The following is a 19,455-nucleotide window of genomic DNA, read 5'->3' on the forward strand; positions in this document are numbered from 1 at the left end:
CCCTTTAACAACCGGACAGGTGCAGCCCGGCGCCGCCGCTGGTTGGCTGGTGCTGGGTGACGCAATGGCACATGGCTCGCCACCATTGGCTGCGGCGTGGGCTCCGCCCTCGGGACTGCGGAGCTGGCGGAGGTTGCACGTCCTTACGCAGGCGGCGGCGGCGGTGGCGCCGAGGACACTGAGCGGTCTACGCCGGAGGCGGGCTGGGTGCGTCGTCTCTTCCTCCCCGCCATCTACGCGGACCTGGATCCTCCCCTGCCGCCTGCGGGCCCTGAACCTGACCCCTTCTCTTCATATCCGGATCTGGGCTTCTCCACACAAAACCGTTCATCCGGCTTCTTCTCCCCCAATACTTGGAATCTGACCCATTCTACCTAATTCACTGATCCTGCCCCTAATAACCCATATTCAAACCCTAAAATAATAGGCTGACTTCTGCCTCCTTGCCAAGGGTGCAGGCTACCTCCCAAACGGTAACAAGGACAGTTTATTCCCGCTCATTTCTACACCATACCTTTTCTCCCAGCCGTATCCCAGTCCACTCTCCTTTTTCTATAACAGGTCTGAGCTCCCAGACCCGTGGCATATCAGAACCGACACTTTACTTTCTCACCTGGCTCCTCCAGCGCACCCTACCCATGCCCTCCATCAATAGGTCCCCAGCCTGGGAAAAAATGGCCCCACGACCCCCAAGGGGCCTGGTACCAGCTCTGCTCTGGGGCCTGAGCCTCTTCTTCAGTCTCCTAGGCCCCGTTTGGCTCCAGCCCTCTCCGCCTCCCCAGTCATCGCCCCCAACTGAGCCCCATCCCTGTCATACATGCCGGGGACTGGTCAACAGCTTCAACAAGGTGGGTGCACCAGCAGCCTGGTGGGAGGGGCCCAGCTACTACAGTAAGTGGTTGAGAGTGGGGAGATCTGGGATGCAAGTCTGTATGGGTTCAAGTCCCAACTTGATTACTTACTAGTTGTATGGCCTTGGGCTGGTTGCCTATCTGTGCCTGTTTCCTGGTCAGTGAAATACTGAAGTGGTAGAATGTGCCACTTCATTCTACCTAAGTACTCCTTTACTTAGGTATTAACTAATTTTCTCCATTTCCAGGGCCTGGAGAGAACCATCCGGGACAACTTTGGAGGTGGAAATACTGCCTGGGAGGAAGAGAAGTTGTCCAAATACAAAGACAGGTAAGGGGCTAGAAAGTTGGGTTTGTATAGCTCTCCTCCCAATCTCTGCTCTACTAGAGGGGCCTAGAGCCTCTTGGGGAGTACTTATTCATTCAACAAATATCCCTGAATATCTATAGTATAGCAGTAAACAAGGCAAGCAAAATCCCATCTTGAAGTAGGTTACATTCTTGTAGAGGAGATAGGTGGTGAATTAGGAAATACATAATGTCATATCAAGTAAATAGCAGTAAAGCGGGGTGGACTACACAATAGTGAGAGGCATGGTGTTCAGGGTGTGACATTTGAACAGAGACCTGAAGTAAAGAAGCAAGCTGTGTGACAATCAGAGAAGAGAAGTGGTCAGAGTGAGACTGAGCTTGGCTGGAATGGAGTGATAGAAGGTGAAGGCAGAGGCCCAGGCCTTGAAGACCACTGAAAGGAGTTCAGATTTCATTCTGAGTGTAGAGGGAAGCCATTGGGAGGTTTTGAGCTGAGAAGTGCTGTGGTCTTATTTATACCTTTAAAAAACTACTCACAGACTTCAGAGGGCCAGGGTGAAGGAAGCGGGGAGACTAGCTGAGAAGCTAATGCATAGTTTAGGCATGAAGGTAGCATGAGCTAGTGTGCTATCTAGTGGTGAACATGGTGAGAAAGGGTCAAATTCTGGGTCTATTTTGCAAATAGACTGATAGGACTTGATGATGGATTTGTTACGTGGTATGAGAGAAAAAGAATAAAAGATGCCTACTAGGTTTTAAGCCTGAGCAACTAGGTGAATTGTGGGGCTGTTTTCTGAGATGGGTAAAACTGGGGAAGGAGAACGTTTGGGGGTGGGGTGGAATCGGGTGTTCTCTTTGAACGTATTGGGCTGAAATGTCCATTAAACAGCCAAGCTGAGTTAGATTTAGGATGAGATGAGCTTATATTGAGAGGAAAGGTATGAATCCTAGGCCATCTCGCTTTTCAAAGTCAAACTGAGGAGGAGTCAGCAAAAACTTGGAGTTAGGAAGACATGGTTGTCAGTTCTGACCCTTGGTACCCTTAGGAAGGTCTCAACATCTCTAGGCCTCAGTTTCCTCATCTGTAAAATGGGGATATTAATACCTGCTTTGCCTATTTCATAGGATTGTGGTAAGGATTAAACTGTGATGGTCACTGGAAATAAAAAGTTTTATTATGTAACATTGGACATTTTCCTTTCCCTCAGTAGGCCTCGGTTTCTTTATTTGGGAATGAGGGGATTGGCTAAGATAACCCTAAGGGCATTTCCAGCTCTATAAAGACTCCCGTTTTTTTTGTTTTTGATTTTGTTGTTGTTGTTAATCATCATCCAAGGATATTTTTTCCATTGAATTTTAGAGAGAGTGGAAGGGAGGGAGGGAGGGGGAATGAGAGAGAGAGAGAGAGAAACATTGATTTAAGAGACACACATCAATTGATTGCCTCCCACATGTGCCCTGACTGGGGCCAGGGATCAAACCTGGAACCCAGGTACATGCCCTTGACCAGGAATTGAACCCAAGACCCTTTGGTGTGCAGGCTGATGCTCTATCCACTGAGCCAAACTGGCTAGGGCAGAGACTCTTTAAAGACAATACATTACATGTGTGTGTGTGTTTATACATATATTTAATTATTTATTGAGGTAGAAGACACAACACATAAAATTTACCATTAGAGACATTTTGTACACTCAGTGTCATGCAAGCATTACCACTAGTTCCAAAACATTTTCATCATCCCAAGAAGAAATTCTATATCCATTAAGCAGTCACTCCTCATTCTCCCCTCCCCTCAGCCCTTGACAACCACTAATTTGCTTTCTGTCTCTATGGATTTGCTAATTCTATTGGAATCCTACAGTATGTGGCCTTTTATGTCTGGCTTCTTTCACTTATAATGTTTTCAAGGTTCATCCATATTGTAGCATATATTAGTACTTCATTCCTTTTTAAGATTTAATATTCTGTTGTATGAATATACCACATTTTGTTTATCCATTCATCATTTGATGAACATTTGGGTTGTTTCTACCTTTTGGTTATTGTGAATAGTATTGCTACGAACATTTGTGTACAAGCTTTTGTTTGAACACCTATCTTCCATTCTTTTGGGTGTAAATCCAGGAGTTCATTTACTGAGTCCTATTGTGATTCCATGTTTAACTTATCGAGGAATTGCCAAACTGCTTTCCACAGTATCTGCACCATTTTTCATTCTTGCCGGTAATGTAGGAGGGTTCTGATTTCTCTACATCCTCACCAACACTTGTTATATGTTATATTTTTAATTACATCTACCCAGCAAGGGTATATATTCCATTGTGCAGGTGCAGAAACTGAGGTATCATACAACGAACCTGTAGGGGAGGTGGTGGTCTCATTTTACAGATGAGAAAACAGGTTCAAGAGAGGTTGACTTGCCCAAGGTCACACAACTATATTCAAACCCAGGTCTCTCTGACTCTCAAAACCAGTATCCCTTCCATTATGCCCTATGCCCTTTCCTTTGACACTGTCGTGGCACGAGGAGTGGTAGGACAGGATACCTTAAGGAGGGTGGTGGGTGCGGTGGAACATGTTCCCACCACCTTGCCCTGTCTGGCCAGTGAGACCCGCCTGGTAGAGGTACTTGAGAATGTGTGCAGCAAGTCGGACTTTGAGTGCCACCGCCTGCTGGAGCTGAGCGAGGAGCTGGTGGAGAGCTGGTGGTTTCACAAGTGAGTGGTGTGGGGGCTTTCCCAGGGAGGGGCCATAGGCAGGGCCTGGTAATAAAGCAGGGGATTGCATGCTAGGGGCTGTGTCCTTTTTTGGCTCTTTCTTCCAAACTCAGATCTGCTAAGGACTTGCTGAGGGACCCAAGCTCTCACTCTGAGCTTTAGTTTACTCCTCTGTCAAATGAGGAAACGGCATTTGGTCTGGTGGCCTTAGGGGTCTTATGCCCACAATGGGTTGTGGAATGGATTCAGTGGGAGGTTGGGGGTGGGCAGCACTCTGACACTGTCTAAGGCCCCCCCCCCCCCCCCCCCCCCCCCCCCCGCTGTCACACCACCTCCCCGCCTCAGGCAGCAGGAAGCCCCAGACCTCTTCCAGTGGCTCTGCTCAGATTCCCTGAAGCTCTGCTGCCCCTCAGGCACCTTTGGGCCTTCCTGCCTTGGTGAGTTGAATTCAAGTTCCTCTTGAGGGATGGGAGGGGACTGCTGAGGCCAGGACTCTAGTCCTGGCTCTGCCCCTAGCTGGCTGTGTGTGCTTAGGCTGCTCAGACATCTTCTCTAGACCTCAGTTCTTATATGCCTCACATGGCTGGTGTGATGAGCAAATCAATGGGGAATGGCTCTGAAAAAAGATATGGGCTAGACTGAGTCAGATGCTGCTGTGGTTTTATCTTGTGTTTGAGAAATGCCTCCGCCTCCACCCTTCATTTCCCGTGCCTGGATCAGACCAAGCTCCACCTCTTGGACTATGGGGACCTTCCTCGGGTTGGCAGGTGCTGTCCTGAAGCCTCCATTATCACCACCTTTTTTTACACACAGTTCTAGTCAGGAGCTAAACTTACTACCAGCCCCTTTTAGAAAAATCTTTCCAGAAGCTGCAGATAAAGAGTAGTGACAAAGATAGTCAATTCAGTCTTTATAAAAGATTTATAAATAACCTAATTGTTCCACAGTGGGGTAGTGGATAAGTAAATTTCATAGTTTTACGAAAAAATATTATGCCATTAAAGTTAAGTTTTCTCTCCAGAAATGTTTTCTATATACAAGATTGTTTTTACAATCTCATCCGGTTTGGTGTCTGCCCACAGCCTGTCCTGGGGGCACAGAGAAGCCCTGTGGTGGCTACGGGCGTTGTGAAGGGGAAGGGACTCGAGGGGGCAGCGGGCACTGTGACTGCCAGGCCGGCTATGGAGGTGAGGCCTGTGGCCAATGCAGCCTTGGCTACTTTGAGGCGGAGCGCAACACCAGCCATCTGGTATGTTCGGGTAGGTAGCCAAAAGGTGAGGTGCTGGGCAGGGGCTGATGGGGTGCCTGCCTTCTCATCCTCTTACTTCCGCCATTCCACCCAGCTTGTTTTGGCCCCTGTGCCCGCTGCTCAGGACCTGAGGAATCACACTGTTTACAGTGCAAGAAGGGCTGGGCCCTGCATCACCTCAAGTGTGTAGGTGAGTGGGGCTGTATCCTAGGCCTGGGAGGTGGGCAGGGGCCTGGGCTTGGTTCTCCATCAATACCTGCGTCTCTGGGCTAGACCAACACAGTTCCCATCTTTATGGAGATCTCAGCCTGGTTGGGAAAGCAGAGCAGTAACCAGGCACTTATGGTACAGACTGATCTTTGTACAGTGAGACATGTCCCTCATCTAGCTTGGTAGTGGTAGGGAATCAGGAAAGGCTTCTTACCTTAGAGGAGGTGTCATTTAGACCAAGTCTGAGAGGTTGAGAAAGGGTTAGCCAGAGGAATGAGGATACTGGACTTAGGTCAGGAAACCGGGGTAAGAGACTTGGCTGGTCTCAAACCTAGCCACTTATATAGGTGAGAGTAATGACTAAGCTTCTGTGACAAAAAGATTCCCAAAGATTGTGGCTTAAAGAATATAGAGGTTTATTTTTATCTTAAATCACAGCCTCAAAGCAAGTGGTCCAGGCTGGTAGGGAAGCTCTACTTGTCACAATCATTCAAGGACCCAGATTCCTTCTTTCTTACTGTGCAGTCATCCCGTTGGATGTTGTCTTTGTGGTTGAGGCTAGTTTATGGACACTTCTGTGTTCCATGGCCTGGCACTCAGGAGTAAGAAAGAGAAGAAAGTGCATGGATGAGTCCAACCCTATTGTTTTAAAGCCAAGCTAAAAGTGGAGCACTTCACTTCTGTTTACATCCTGTTGGCCAGAACTCAACCATAAGGCCATACTGAGCTGCAAGGCAGATTGGAAAATGTAGACTCTGCCTTGGCAGCCTGGAGTCCAGCTGCACCTGTACTTCTGTGTTGGTGGACAGCCTGCAGTTGCTGCCACACCATATGAGCCTGGCAAGTCCATTCTCCAACAATTCTGGCCTCAGCTTCCATGTTAGTGGACTAGGGATTGAAATTGCCCACCTTGCCCGCCTCTCTATAGATATCGACGAGTGTGGCACAGAGCGAGCCAACTGTGGAGCTCATCAATTCTGTGTGAACACGGAGGGCTCCTATGAGTGCCGAGGTGAGTGTCTACTCCTGCAGAGGAAGGAATGTGGGAAGGGTAGGAGGAGCTGCTCCACACCTGTTCCCCTCCAACTTCTGCCTTCTCAGCCACCAGAATCTCCTTGGGCCTAGGGACAGCTCTCAACCTTCTCTCTTCTCTCTCTTCTCCAGACTGTGCCAAGGCCTGCCTGGGCTGCATGGGGGCAGGGCCAGGCCGCTGTAAGAAGTGTAGCCCTGGCTACCAGCAGGTGGGCTCCAAGTGTCTCGGTGAGTCTCCTGTCATTGGGGCACAGGTACTTTGGAGTGCCTTACCACCATGAATTGAGAGGGGCTGGAATATGAACAGCATAGGGGAAGGGTGGAATGTTGCCTGGGCAAGGGCAGGAGGGAGTGTCAAGATGTGAACAAGATGGAGTCAGGGGTGCTGCATGTGGGACCCTGGCAATCAGGGTTCTGATCCCTCCTTGCCCTCCCTCAAGATGTGGACGAATGTGAGACAGAGGTGTGTCCAGGAGAGAACGAGCAATGTAAGAACACCGAGGGCAGTTACCGTTGTGTCTGTGCCAAGGGCTACAAACAAATTGAGGGCATCTGTGTGAAGGAGGAGATTCCAGGTGAGCTCCAACTTGGCCCCAGCAAACTTGTTCTCCAGGCACTTACAGGCTCTGTCCCCCCACCCAGCCCCTCACCTCCCATGAGGCTGCATTGAGACTAGAAGTCTACATCTGATTTTGAGTGAGTTTGGGTGGCCTCCCACCTTCTGGGGTAGAAAGAAAATTGGACTTGGCATCAAATTACTCTCCTCCCCTAACCTCTTTCCTCATCTGTCCAATGGGACCACTCCTAGCCCTGGCCCGCTGAGAGCTCTTATAGGCCATGGTGTGGTGAGATGGACAGTCACAATGATGACAACAGTGATCACTTCCACAGCTCTTACCATGTGTCAGACACAGTTCCAAGCATGTTGCATGTATTAACTTGTTTTACCCCTAAAAGAAATCCAGTGCTGTAAGTATCTTTCTCATTCCCATTTTACATAGTGGAAATTAGGATGCAGAGAAGTGAAGCAATGTGCCCAGGGCCACATGGCAAGCAGGTTGCAGAGCTGGGAGTTGAAGCCAGGCAGTCTGGCTCTGGAGCTGGGCTAGTATGCATGACAGTGCTCTGTCTAAACACACTCACCTCATGGCCTTGGGTAATCCTCTTCACCAGCCTGAGCCTCAATTTCCCATTTAATGATACAGAGATAATAACTGCCCCTCAGAGTTGTTCTCAGCAGTAAATGACATCATGTGCTGCATGCCCAGTAGGCACATGGCAGGAATGACTGGCTGTGTGAGAGACTCAAGGAATGGGAGAGGAATGACAGGTGCTTCTCTTATTCTTCGTAGAGTCAGCAGGCTTTTTCTCAGAGATGACAGAGGATGAGCTGGTGGTGCTGCAGCAGATGTTCTTTGGTGTCATCATCTGTGCACTGGCCACGCTGGCTGCCAAGGGTGACTTGGTCTTTACTGCCATCTTCATTGGGGCTGTGGCAGCCATGACTGGCTACTGGTTGTCAGAGCGCAGTGACCGTGTGCTGGAAGGCTTCATCAAGGGCAGATAATCTCTGCCACACCAGCAGGATCTCCTCCCACCAAACTGCCCCCAGAAGTCAGGCCTCTTTCCTGCCTGGACACTCAGGGCAGCTTGCTTTATTTTTGAGAGTGGGACAAGTACCCCCTACCCACCCATGGAGCAGCCCAGGCACCCAGGCTTGGGCAGGTGAGGCCCCTGGGATGAGGAAGTAGCCCTAAAGGTGGATGCCATAGGATCTTGGCCTTGGGGAGACTGGCCAGGCTTCACAATGTGTGTGGATTTTTAAAAGTGTCTCCTTATGGTGGCTGCTAGTGAGCTTTGGCCCCTGCCCAGGATGGGGAATGGGGTCCCTGCAGGGGTGATCCCATCATAGCCTCCTCCTGCCAGCTGCATGCTGCCAGCTCCTGTTCCATATTCACACCCCTATCCCTCAGCCACTGATTTATTTATTCATCTCAGGAAATAAAGAACGGTCTTGGAAACTGGAGAAGCTTCAGTCTTACTGCCTGCCCCCTACCCCACCATGGGTTGCCTAAGCTCCTGAGAGCCCCCCGACCCTGGGGAATTTTTCTAAAGCCCTGGGAAATTGAGTGCTACCCTGGTGGAGGAGTAGAGGGATGAGAAGCTTGTCCCTGAAGTTGTGTTAGGAGAAGGGGGATGGAGGACTTAGCCTTAGGGGTGGAACTTTCTGGGTTCAGTATCAGCTATTACTTGGGTCAAAGGACTCTGGACAAATGACTTTCATTTCTGAACCTTACTCTTCTCATCTATAAAATGGGCATAATGCTTTCCATTCAGGCTTATTATGAGAATTAAATAAGGTGATGGGTGAGAAGAGCTGAAGACAGTGTACAACAAATAGATGTCAAATAAAATATTGGTAGCCTTATTTCTAAAGCTGCTAAGGGTCCAGTGCCCTTTCCTTGGAAGTCCCCTTGTTCCTAACAGTACTAGGCTTGGAATTACCTCTCCTCTGAGCAGGATCCTGGCATGGTCAGAGGGAGGCATGAGCCAAGTCCTAAGGGTTTATTTCTTTGGCACAAAGAGGACAGTCAATCTAGACAAGCGAGCCTCATCACTCCACAATGGGGAGTCTAGACCCCGTTTGTTTGGGCCCCTGAAACCCGTTCCCCAGACCTAAATCCGTGCATATCCACCCTGTATTCCGCGTAAGTCACACCTCTGTGCAAATACCTGCTGGAAAAAAATAGATATTTAAAAAACAAAAAACGGGGGTGGGGTTCACTCCTGTCTGTCTCCGGGAGCAGCAATCAGGTTCAGGCCCCGGGATGCCAGTTTTTCAAGTGCTCAACTGTCCCAGTCAGCCATACCACATGGTCACTGAAGGCTGGGCCCTGGTGCTGCAGCAGCTGGGGTTGGCTCAGAGCTCTATGGTGTCACTGGAGGCGCTGCGCGAGTCCCCTGGCTTGCAGCGAGGCTGGACCTCACTCGGGGCTTCCCCGGGCCGGGTGGGAGCAGGGGCTGGGGCAGGTAGCAGTTGCACCGTGCTGGGCAGCTCATCTAGGGGCAGACTGTCCACGGACGACAGCCCGTGGCGCCACGGGTTCCAGCTGATCTTGAGCGAGCCCCGGGAGAAGCTGTCCATGGAGCTGCCAGAAGCCCCCTGTTCAGGCTCGTCCACTATGTGTGGTGGGACCGGCCCGCGCACGCGCACGTCGCTGAGCGACCGGCAGCGGCCACGCAGGAGCGAAGAGCCCACTCCATCGAGCTCGGCGTCGGAGTGGCTGCCCCTGCGCGGCCGCAGCGCGCCCCCAGGCGGCGGGGAGGCCAGGCCACGCAGGCCGCATCGTCGGAACACGCTGTCTCGCACCAAGTGCTCTCGGAAGAGTGCGGCGTCGATGCTGCGGCTCAGGTTGATGGGTGAAGGTGGCCGCAGGTCCAGCTCGCTCATCGAAGGCGCGGGCCCCACGCTGTTATGGGAGAGTCCGGGGCCACCCTGAGGGCCACGGCCCAGGGACGCAGCAGAGCCCCAGGCTCCTGAACTGGGTGTGGCAGGCGCCCCCCCCTCCGCAGAGTTGCGGATGAGGCTCTTGCTGATGTCCAAGCTGCCTGCGCCAACGCCACTGGGCCCTGCATAGCAATTGTTGGGCCGCTCTGGCACCTCGCTTTTGCCGGAGGGCGCAGGACACGCCAGGCGCAGCAGCTTAGCCCAGCACGCATGCTCTGTGGGCGGCCTGGGCCGCACGGCGACCATAGCAGCCACGGCCAAGGCGAGCGCCCAGGTGAGCTCCAGCAGGCGCAGCCAAAAATGGACTCCCCACCAGGCCCACGAGAAGCGGCCCACGCGGCCTGGGCCTGGGTACAGCCAGAGGGCGGCCGCCAGCTGTAAGCCACTGGTCAGCAGCCCCAGCGCTCCCGCCACTGCCAGCAGCCGCGGTCCCGGGCTAGCATTCCAGCCCCGCGGCCCATCCAGCAAGCGGCGACGGCACAGGCAAAGCGTGCCCAGAGCCACGGCTGCGCCCCAGGCGCAGGAGAAGCCCTGAGCCAGGAGGTTGAGCGTTGGCTTCGACGACAGCAGGTCTGTAGCGAGTAACTCCACACCGTGAATCAGCGCCATTACTCCTAGCAGAAGCGGGTTCTGCAGCTGCTGGGGCAGCCCGGCACCCAGGCCGAGCAGGGTCAGGGCTGCCAACGCAGTGAGCAGCAAGGGGAAGGGTAGGTTGTAGAGCACCAGGCCGGCGCGTAAACCCAGCCGCGCCTGCGAGCCGTAAGGGTCCGCGAGCATGTAGGCAGATCGCATTCCCGATGCTAGGAGCACCAGCACTGCAGCCCCCAGTGCCAGCCAGGGCCCCGCAGGGGCGGCTGCCAGACAGGCCACTGCCAGCAACGCCGGCAGCAGAAAGAGCACCCCCACCCCGTAGACGTGCAGCTCCCAGGAAAAGCTCAGCACCCGCCGAAGGGGACCCCAGCGCAGGGGGGGTGCAGTGGCGTTGGCGGGAGGGCTAGAGGCTGGGGCTGATGCTGTGGAGCTGGCTGATGGCTCCGGAGGGGGTGGCTGTCCCAGGGCGCGCTGCGTGGTGACCCGAATGAGGCCCCGGCGTGAAGTAGAGGGCGCCTGGACTGGGGGTGCTGGGGGATGGCTTTGGGGACGCCCCGGCCACTCCTCGGCTTCGTCTGCAATAATAACAATATTAAAATAGCCCTTTGTAAAGTATTTTGATTTTCTATTAATCCCTAATGTGATGAGCAAGTTATTTAACTTTTCCAAGCACATCTGTAAAATGGGGATGTCGCAGCATCTACCTCACTGGATTGTGGTGAGGACTGAATGTTTAGCATAGTGCCCAGCACCCAATAAGTGTTAAATAGATGTGAGCTATCATTTTTATTAATAATATACCAGCAGTTCTCAATATGGGCTGCATATTAGAATCACCTGGAGACCAACTGAATCAGAGTTCATGGGAATTTTTTAAACGCTCCTTGGGTGATTTGCCAGAGTTGGAGAATCATTGCACTAAATACATCCATGTTACATTTAAGAACATTCTAGCTCCAAAAGGTCAAGTGACTTCTTCCAGAGTATCCAGTGAGAATTAGTTTATTATCCCAAGTTGTTTGAAGGAGGTCCTAACCAATTCCTTTAAGGAGGTGTTTGATCTCACTTACTTCCCACCCTCCCGTATGGACTTCACACAGGTTCTTAATTATTAAACAGAGTACCGGCTCTCCCCAAATCCCCAGCCATGCCCTCACCTGGCTGCAGGGCCTTCCCAGGGCTCTCTGTTTGGTTTGTAGCTGGGCCAGGGTCCGAGGGGGCAGGGATGAGGGACTTGGGGGTACCTGGGGCCTCCATCGCTCCTCTCACTCGCTGGGGAGAGATGGGGTCTGCTCCATTCATTGCCGCTATCTCTGAAATGACAAAAGTAGTCATCACTTTGCCTGACCCTCCAGGGGTCCCCAAAGTCTAATCCTCCCAGGAGGGAGGCACAATCACCCTTATTTGCCAGAATGAGGAACATGGGACCCAGAGGGACCAGAGGGCACAAAGAGACTGGGGCATCCAGCTGCCATGGAACACTGCCCCTCCCAGCCCTGCTTGGCACCCTCATTTTGGTACCCACCTGGCTTGGGCTGCTCATCAGGAGTCTCTGAGGCTGGAGGACCTGAAGGTTGGGGTCCTGGTGACCCCTGAACATCAGGGAAGTCAGCCTGCTTCAGTGAGGGACTTGGAAAACTGACTGCCCAGATCTCCCCACCTCCAGCCTTCTTGGGGGGCTTATCTGGCAGCTCCTCAGCATGAGGAAGGCTTCTGGCCAATGCCAGATCTGGCTGGGACCCAGGCTCCTGAGTGGATGCCACCTCAACTGGGGATACCACGCCAACTTCAGAGGCTGCTGGATCCTGTTGGGTGAAGAGGGGGCCTTGAGCTGCCTCCTGTAAGTCTTCCTCACCCCCACCCTGTTCTTCCAGCACTGGCCTCCTGATAGTGCCCGAGTGAGGTGCAGAAGTGTGGGGAGGACCCTGGTGGGCTGAGGTGGATGTCTCTGAGACCCTGGTCTTGGCTTCAGCAACCAGACCCTCATCTCTAAGTGGTAGCTGTCCCACTTGGCCTCCAGGCTCCCCTGGGGAGGGAGGAACTGTGGCTACCCTGAGTTGGAGTCTGGGAGTTGTGAGGATAAAAGTGAGATGGGGGGAACCCACTGGATGGGGTGCTGGTGCATCTTGCTCCAGAGGCTCCTGTGAGTCAGGAGGTCCTGTCCAGCCCTGAGAACTTGGCCCTTGAGCCACCTGGAAGTCATCAGTTACTGGGAGCCCTTCTCTCAGAGCTCCCTGAGCTGCTTTAGGTCCATGCAGGGCTGGGCCAAGAGGAGAGTCTTCAATCCTCTCAGGCACCTCTTCTGTAGGGACCTGGAGGACACTGGAGTTCCAAAGGCTCTCATCTCTGGACTTCTCCCAGAGGAAGGCTTTGGGCTCTGTGCCAACAGGGCCCTTGGGGTGGGCTCCTGGGATCAGGTGTGGTTCCGAGTCCTCTTGTGGCCTGGGAAGGCCCCTGCCCAGGGCAGGACCAGCCCCCAGGGACAGCAGCAGCAATAGCAGCAGGAGGCCACGTACATGGCCCCATGGGCCCGTGGCCATGGTCCACTCTAATGCCTGGGCCTAGAACCCTCAACTTCCAGTCCTCATTGGATGAGCCTAAAAAAAAGGAGGGAGGGTTGACATGTGAGGGTTAGGGGCCCCTGTGGCTGACCCAAGGGGGCTGGTGGAAAAGAATGAAGAGCAACATGAGGCTGGTCCCCGTCCCCCCCCCCCCACCTTTCCCCCCTTCCGGGTCAATCTCTTTGTGCTGCCCAGAGTAACCTTTTAAAACTTCATTTCTGGTCATGCCACTTGCCCTGCTTCAAAACCTTCAGTGGCTTTGCCCTCAGGAGAGAACTAAGACTGTTTCCTGGCCTTCCAAGGCCACACCAGGCTGCTCACCTATCTTTCAACCCCTATTGGACTGCCTGACACCCATGCCTTTGCTCCTGTCATTCCCTCTGCCTGGAATGCCCTCTCCCCTCTCCTTTACTTGCTGAAATCCTATTCTTGAAGTCCCAGCTCAAATATCAGAGAGGTGGGGAGAAATAGGCCCCTGCCTTTGAGGAGAGACCTGGGTTTGAATCTCAGCTTTGCCAGTTCCTGGGTGAGTTACTTTACCTTTTTGCATCAGAGTTTTCCCATCAGTAAAATGGTTATAAAAAAAAAGTAACCTAATTCTAAAGGCCTCTTATAAGACTTACATAACAAAACACATAATGGGTCAGGGCTATGATAGGAGCCTAAGTATTAGAGCCCTTGTACTTTTCCCTTTGTCCAGGACGCTTTCTTTCCCACCAGCTTCCTTAACTATTTCAACAAATAACAGGAGCATATACTATGTGCCAAGCTCTGGGGATAAAGCAGTGAACAGGACTGGCAAGATTCCTGCCCTCATGGAGCTGGCATTCTAGGTAAGGGACAGACAATGAATGATGTTAAATAAGGTGAGCTATGGAGCAAAGAAAACAGGATTAAGAGATAGAGGGATGGGGGGCTACTTTACACAAGGAGTGTCGGGAAAGCCTTTCTGAAGTGACATTTAAGCTAAATGCTGAATGAGAAAAAGGAGTCAGCCATTTGAAGATATGGGGGGAAAGCATTTGGCAAAGGGAACAGAAAGTGCAAAGGTGAGTTCAAGAAATAAGGAGGTTAGTGTGGCTGGAGCTCAGCAAATGAAGGAGAAAGTGCCAGAGGGAGATGAAATCAAAAGAGCAGGGCTAGATCATAAGAGGACTGGTAAACCATGGTAAGGCTCTTGGATTTTATTGTGTCATAGGAAGCCAATGGAGATGTTAACCATGGGAGTTCCATGATCTGATAAATGTTTTAAAAGAGGGAGAGAAGCCAGCATAGAAAGCCAGGTAAGATATGACAGTGGCTTGTTTCAACATATATATTTTTCTCCTCGACACTCCAGCTCTTCCCATCACCCTGGTCACAGAGTGTGGGAATCTCCTGTCTCCTACACTGGCCCGAGGCTTCTCAAGGGCTGTATCTGCATCTTCCATTTCTTGTCTCCACCCCCCCCCGCATATGACTAGCCCCAGATATATATTCCCTAAAGGTTCCTCTTCCTGAGAGTCCCTAGCTGAGCCAGGGAGGCAGGAAGGACCCCACAGCCAGAAGAGGGGAGGACAGCCTAGGCCTGGGTGTGTTTAGGGGCAGAGGCTCTGCTCCTTTCCTCTGGGAAATAGCTGTGCCCAAATCTCCCTGACTCCTAACCCCTGATGGCCTACAGACACCTTGAGAAGCCAATGGAAATTCCAGACTCTCCCCAGGAAAATGCCCAGGCTCACCAAAAGTTGTGGACAATTTCAGGGGGTTCAAAGACCCCCTAAACGCATCCCCCAAACTGAATTTAGAGTTTGCCTTAAATCCTTGTTGGCTTATTTCTCAGACATTCACCAAGCCCCATGCTCTGCTCCTGGCCCAGGCTAGGTGCTAGGGACCCAAAGAGAAGCCTCAGTTTCAGCATCGAGTGGAGATGACCTGAGGGGGAGTGACTGAAGGGCCCCTAACAGGAGTAGTCATTAATAACAGTACTCCTGTGTTGAGCTCTTACCCAGTTAGGCTCCTGTGCTAAGCTTAGCTGCATGTCCTCCATCTCATCCAACCCTTCCGACACAAGCAGGTGTGGGAATACCCATTTCACAGGGGGAGAAACCGAGGTTCAGAGAAGTTGAGCAACTCACCCAAGGTCACACAGTCATACTAAGGGTTGTGAAACCCGCCGTGGCTCATTTTGCACAGGGAGTCCAAAAAGCTTTGCAGAGGAGACAGCTGAGTTGGGCCTTCAGTGATAAGCATATGCCATCTGCTCACCACCCCCATTCCAAGAGATGTGGGCATCTGCGGACAAGGAGGGGGTTGCCCAGCACTGGGTTCCAGCTGCTGGAGAAATTTTTTGGGGGGGGGTGGTTATCTCCTTGCCTCAGGGAGTGGGGAGAGGGCAGCGCAGGGCAGCCTCCGGGAGCTGGAACATCTCAGGTTACCTCTCCTCCTCCTCTCCCCTGGCTGCGCGCCTTCCCGCAGTGTCCCGGGTAGGGGTGGGCTCTGGTGCAGGCCCTTCTACTGGTGCCCGAGACGGGGGCTGCAGGCCACGCTCCCTGCCTGCGCCCGGCCATCGCCCCCTCCCTCTGCCAGCTCCTCACCTGGGCGTCGCGCAGGCAGCCCCCGCGTTCACCTTGCGCGTGTCCCAGCGCCGCTCGCAGCACCGCTCGCTCACCGCATCCTCCGCGATGCTCAGACTTGGCTAACAGAGCCCGGCGCTGCCGATCGGAGCCCGCCCACAGCAACGCCGGCCCCCTTAACCCTTTCCCCTTAGGGGTGGATTCTTCTCCTAGTCCGAACCTCCCAATTCTCCGAGATTCTCAGGGCTGAGCGGGGACCGAGGTCACCTCCAAGGGATGTGGAAATTCCTTCCATGACACCGCTCGAAATGAGGCAGCTGATTGATCTCCGTTTGCACACCTCAGGGGACGGAGAGCTCACTTCCTTTATGCTCTATACTTATATCCTTATAAGGATACATACATACCTATAGGTAAATCCTACCTATGTATATCCTTCAGATATTTTACCATGTGCAGCCACATATATATTTTAAAGAGAAATGAGGTCATACTGTACATATTGTTCTGTAACTTGCCTTTTCCCTTTCCCTTTGCAATAATATATCCTGGCACATTTTCCATGTAAATTTCTACAGATGCATCTCATTTCTTGTATCTGCCGTTGAGAACTGCAGCATATCGTCAGCCTGTAATTTTTTTTTAATCGTCACCCAAGGATATTTTTTTCCATTGCTTTTTAGAGAGAGTGGGAGAGAGAGAGAGAGAGAGAGAGAGAGAGAGAAACATCGATGTGAGATAGACACATTGATTGGTTGCCTCTGTCGATGTATCTTATCCCTAAATATCAGAAAGTAAATAGGGGTTAATGTGACTTTTATCTAATTTTGCTTTTCTGTTTACCAATATTCTATACAACCATGTACTTCTTTTGTGATCAGAGATAAGAATGGCAAATGTCACTTAAAAAAGAAAGAAAGCCCCACCCAGCGTGGCTCAGCGGTTGAGCATCGGCCTAGGATCCAGGAGATCGAGGTTCAGTTCCCAGTCATGGCACATGCCCGGGTTGCAGGCTAGGCTGCTGATCAGTGACTCTCTCATCATTGATGTTTCTGTCTCTCTCTCTCCCCCTCCTTTCCTCTCTCTGAAGTCAATAAAGATACATTAAAAAAAAAAAAAAAAATGAAAGAAAAGCTTTTCTAGGATTGAGCTGAACTCTCCCTCCCAGTGTTTTCCTACCTCTGACTCACAGAAAAGCAGCTGAGGGCTCAGTTGTGTCTGACATGCTGTGTGATTTGAAGAGTGTTCAGTCTCTAATAGCTGGTAAATAGTGGGCCAGAATCCAGCTTTTCTGATTCTGGGAGAGGGTTTGGGCTTTTCCCATTTTACCATATCATCTGATCAGTTCTATTGTTTTCCTTGTGGAAAGCTCTTCAGAATTGTAAAGCGATCTCTCATTTCCCTAGAATTTCTCTCTCCAAGCCAAACATTCCCTGTTCTTTCAGCCTTTCCTCAAGGACAGGATTCTGGGCTTTCACCATTATGACATCTCTCCTCTTTTTGCTTCTTACCAGGTCAATAATGTCCCCTTTAAAGCATGACTCTTGGAATTGAACTCAGTTGGGAATAAAGCTGAACTTTCACCTTCCCTTTCCTAGATTCTCTTCCTCTGTTAATATGGCCTCACACTGAGTTAATGTTTCTGGCAGCCACATCACTTTGTTGCCCATGATTGACCTAGTAGGCTTTCCACATCTCTCTGTGTGCAGTTGGTTTCTTGACCCTCAGTGTAGCAGTCTACATTTTTTAAATGTTTATTTTATCTTGTTGGATCTAGCCCGTTCTGATCTTGTGGGAGGTTATTCGGATCCTGGTTCTGTATATAATAGATAATTAGCATTTTAGGGCATTGTCCAATATCTGTTTTTTTTCCTGACAGCATCCTAATTTCTTTGGAGAAACTATGTATTTTTCTCATGTGGGCAATCCTGGTGGGAGGACATTTCTGGGGGCCTATTAACAGAAGCTGAGGGGTATAGATCCCTTCTCTTAGTGCCTCCTGTGAACTCTCTGGTGAGTCTCCTTTGGGGATGTCAAGATTCCCTCAGCAGGCTCAGAGTTGGCCTGGTGCTCTTCCTCAGTGTCACCGCATTCATGCCCCTGCAAAGTCTCGCTGGCCTAACGGTGCCCAACCCCCCAACCCAGGCAGCAGCATCCAGCTGCTCCCTGGCTCCCTCTTTGGAGCCAGGAGCCTCAATCCCATTGTTTTTCCAAACCATCAATTGGTAGGGGTTTTAAGAGTCCAGACAAAAGCAAGAGAGATTATGATCCCTTTGGCCAGAAGCCAAGAAGAAAGTTGATCTTATGGAAAGAGGAGACTGGCTGGGGGTGGAAGTAAATGTTAGCAGGGAACATGGAGTGCCAGGTATAGGTGAGGAGAATCCTGGCTCTAAAAGGAGCTCCCAGCGTCATCCTGGAGACTCAGGGCAGGGGATGGCTGGGAGATGATTCCAAATATATGGGAGATGGCCAGTAGCTCCATTTACCAAGCACTCAGTCAGCCAGGAGCTATGCTACCCACCTTACACGCATTATTCTTTTTGAGTCATCACAACAACCCTATATATTATTATGCTCTCCTTTTTACAGCTAACAAGGTGAAGCTCAGAGAAGTTAAGTAATTTGTTCAAGGTCACACAGCAAACAAGAGGCCAAGCTATAAGTCTGACTTAAAGAGCCAGTGCCTTTAATGGTGATGACACCATCCTGCACCTCTGAAAGAGCCTCAGAAAGAGGAGAGGGGAGATGAAAACCTCAGGCCTCCCAGGTGATCCCTGCTGTGTTAGGAGTTTGAGTCTATGAAAACAGGCCTCCAACTTGGAACTCTGTTGAAGGAACTTAAACAGTGTTGAGAGTTGTTGGGAGCTCCCTCCCAAAAGTACCTTGGGAGCTCCCAAAGAAAGGTGATGAAGCTGGCTGTGATGAAGTCTCCTGCTTAAACAATGCCCAGGACAGTTGGCTGACATTTTCTTTCTGGCTGGTTGTTCTGGTGTAAGCAAAGAAACAAAAGGCAGAACAGGTAGGAGATGGTGCAGCCTGGAGAACCTTCTCTATGCTGTGCCCGCTGTCCTGAACTTGGAGGGCTTGGAGAGTCACATTCTTTCACTAAACTGGCCAAATTAAACCTCAAGAGTTCCTGGAGTCTTAACTCATTCTTTCTCAGATTTTAGCCTCCTCAGATACCAGCTAAATGAAATTAAACTTTTAAAAAAGATTTTTTTGTTAACAAATCTGATCGTCTGATACACACTTTAAAATTAGCTGTTCCCTGTTCCGTTGCCTCTCACTTCCAATTCCTTTCAACTTTTTGGTATTTCTGATTATTTCTCCTGGTTTTATATCTTTTTTCTAAGCATCAGACTTACACTGCTAATGTTAAGCGTTGTTTGTTTGTTTTTTCAGTTTTAAATTTTATCTGTTGACTACTACTAAGAAATACGAAGATTGAGCTCTTATATCACTTTCTACATTTTCCTCTACCTCTCTTGTTTATATGATTATTCTGCATTTACAATACTAGAACTGCAAAACAATTATTCAAGCTGATTAAACAAATATTCAATTAGTATTCAAGAGGTATACTGTAATTATAATTCCTTTGATAGGTGGTCTGTTTTTCCTGGGGTAAGTATTACTTTTGTGTGTATGTGTGTGTAATTGTTTTTATTCCCATCCTCCCACCACTCTCCCCTTTGGCAACCATCAGCTTGTTCTTTATGCGTCTGTTTCTATTTTGTTTTTTGTTATATTTTGTTCCACATGTAAGTGAAATCATATGGTGTTTGTCTTTCTCTGCCTGACTTATTTCACTTAGCATAATACCCTGCAGATCCATCCATGTTGTCAAAAATGACAAAATTTCATTCTTT

At 50.7% G+C, this 19,455-nt stretch overlaps 2 protein-coding genes across 9 annotated transcripts; one reads left to right on the forward strand and one right to left on the reverse strand.

Moving 5' to 3' along the window:
• The first annotated feature begins 113 nt into the window (after window positions 1-113).
• Window positions 114-8,813, forward strand: CRELD1 (cysteine rich with EGF like domains 1). 4 transcript variants are annotated; one of them, XM_081159631.1, is made up of 11 exons: window positions 114-207; window positions 656-848; window positions 1,100-1,182; window positions 3,773-3,883; window positions 4,229-4,320; window positions 4,966-5,142; window positions 5,227-5,322; window positions 6,271-6,354; window positions 6,507-6,602; window positions 6,815-6,949; window positions 7,727-8,806. In XM_081159631.1, the coding sequence occupies exons 2-11, from the start codon at window positions 675-677 to the stop codon at window positions 7,939-7,941; spliced, it is 1,263 nt and encodes a 420-aa protein (XP_081015757.1). In that variant the 5' UTR covers window positions 114-207; window positions 656-674; the 3' UTR covers window positions 7,942-8,806. The 4 variants fall into 4 exon arrangements, with proteins under 4 accessions (XP_081015757.1, XP_081015755.1, XP_081015756.1 ...); XM_081159629.1 differs by having other exon boundaries at window positions 148-473; window positions 562-848; window positions 7,727-8,807; XM_081159630.1 differs by having other exon boundaries at window positions 150-207; window positions 562-848; window positions 7,727-8,813.
• Window positions 8,794-15,713, reverse strand: PRRT3 (proline rich transmembrane protein 3). Of its 5 annotated transcripts, none has more exons than XM_081159624.1 (6): window positions 15,608-15,696; window positions 15,149-15,305; window positions 12,579-13,070; window positions 11,999-12,278; window positions 11,631-11,786; window positions 8,794-11,048 (listed from the first exon to the last, which is right to left on the reverse strand). In XM_081159624.1, the coding sequence occupies exons 3-6, from the start codon at window positions 13,011-13,013 to the stop codon at window positions 9,295-9,297; spliced, it is 2,625 nt and encodes an 874-aa protein (XP_081015750.1). In that variant the 5' UTR covers window positions 13,014-13,070; window positions 15,149-15,305; window positions 15,608-15,696; the 3' UTR covers window positions 8,794-9,294. The 5 variants fall into 5 exon arrangements, with proteins under 5 accessions (XP_081015750.1, XP_081015749.1, XP_081015747.1 ...); XM_081159623.1 differs by having other exon boundaries at window positions 15,149-15,347; window positions 15,608-15,694; XM_081159621.1 differs by having other exon boundaries at window positions 11,999-13,070; window positions 15,608-15,713.
• Window positions 15,714-19,455: the final 3,742 nt, after the last annotated feature.

Source organism: Miniopterus schreibersii (assembly GCF_964146895.1).
Source record: "Miniopterus schreibersii genome assembly, chromosome: 15".
In the NCBI taxonomy this organism is placed as follows: Eukaryota; Metazoa; Chordata; class Mammalia; order Chiroptera; family Miniopteridae; genus Miniopterus; species Miniopterus schreibersii.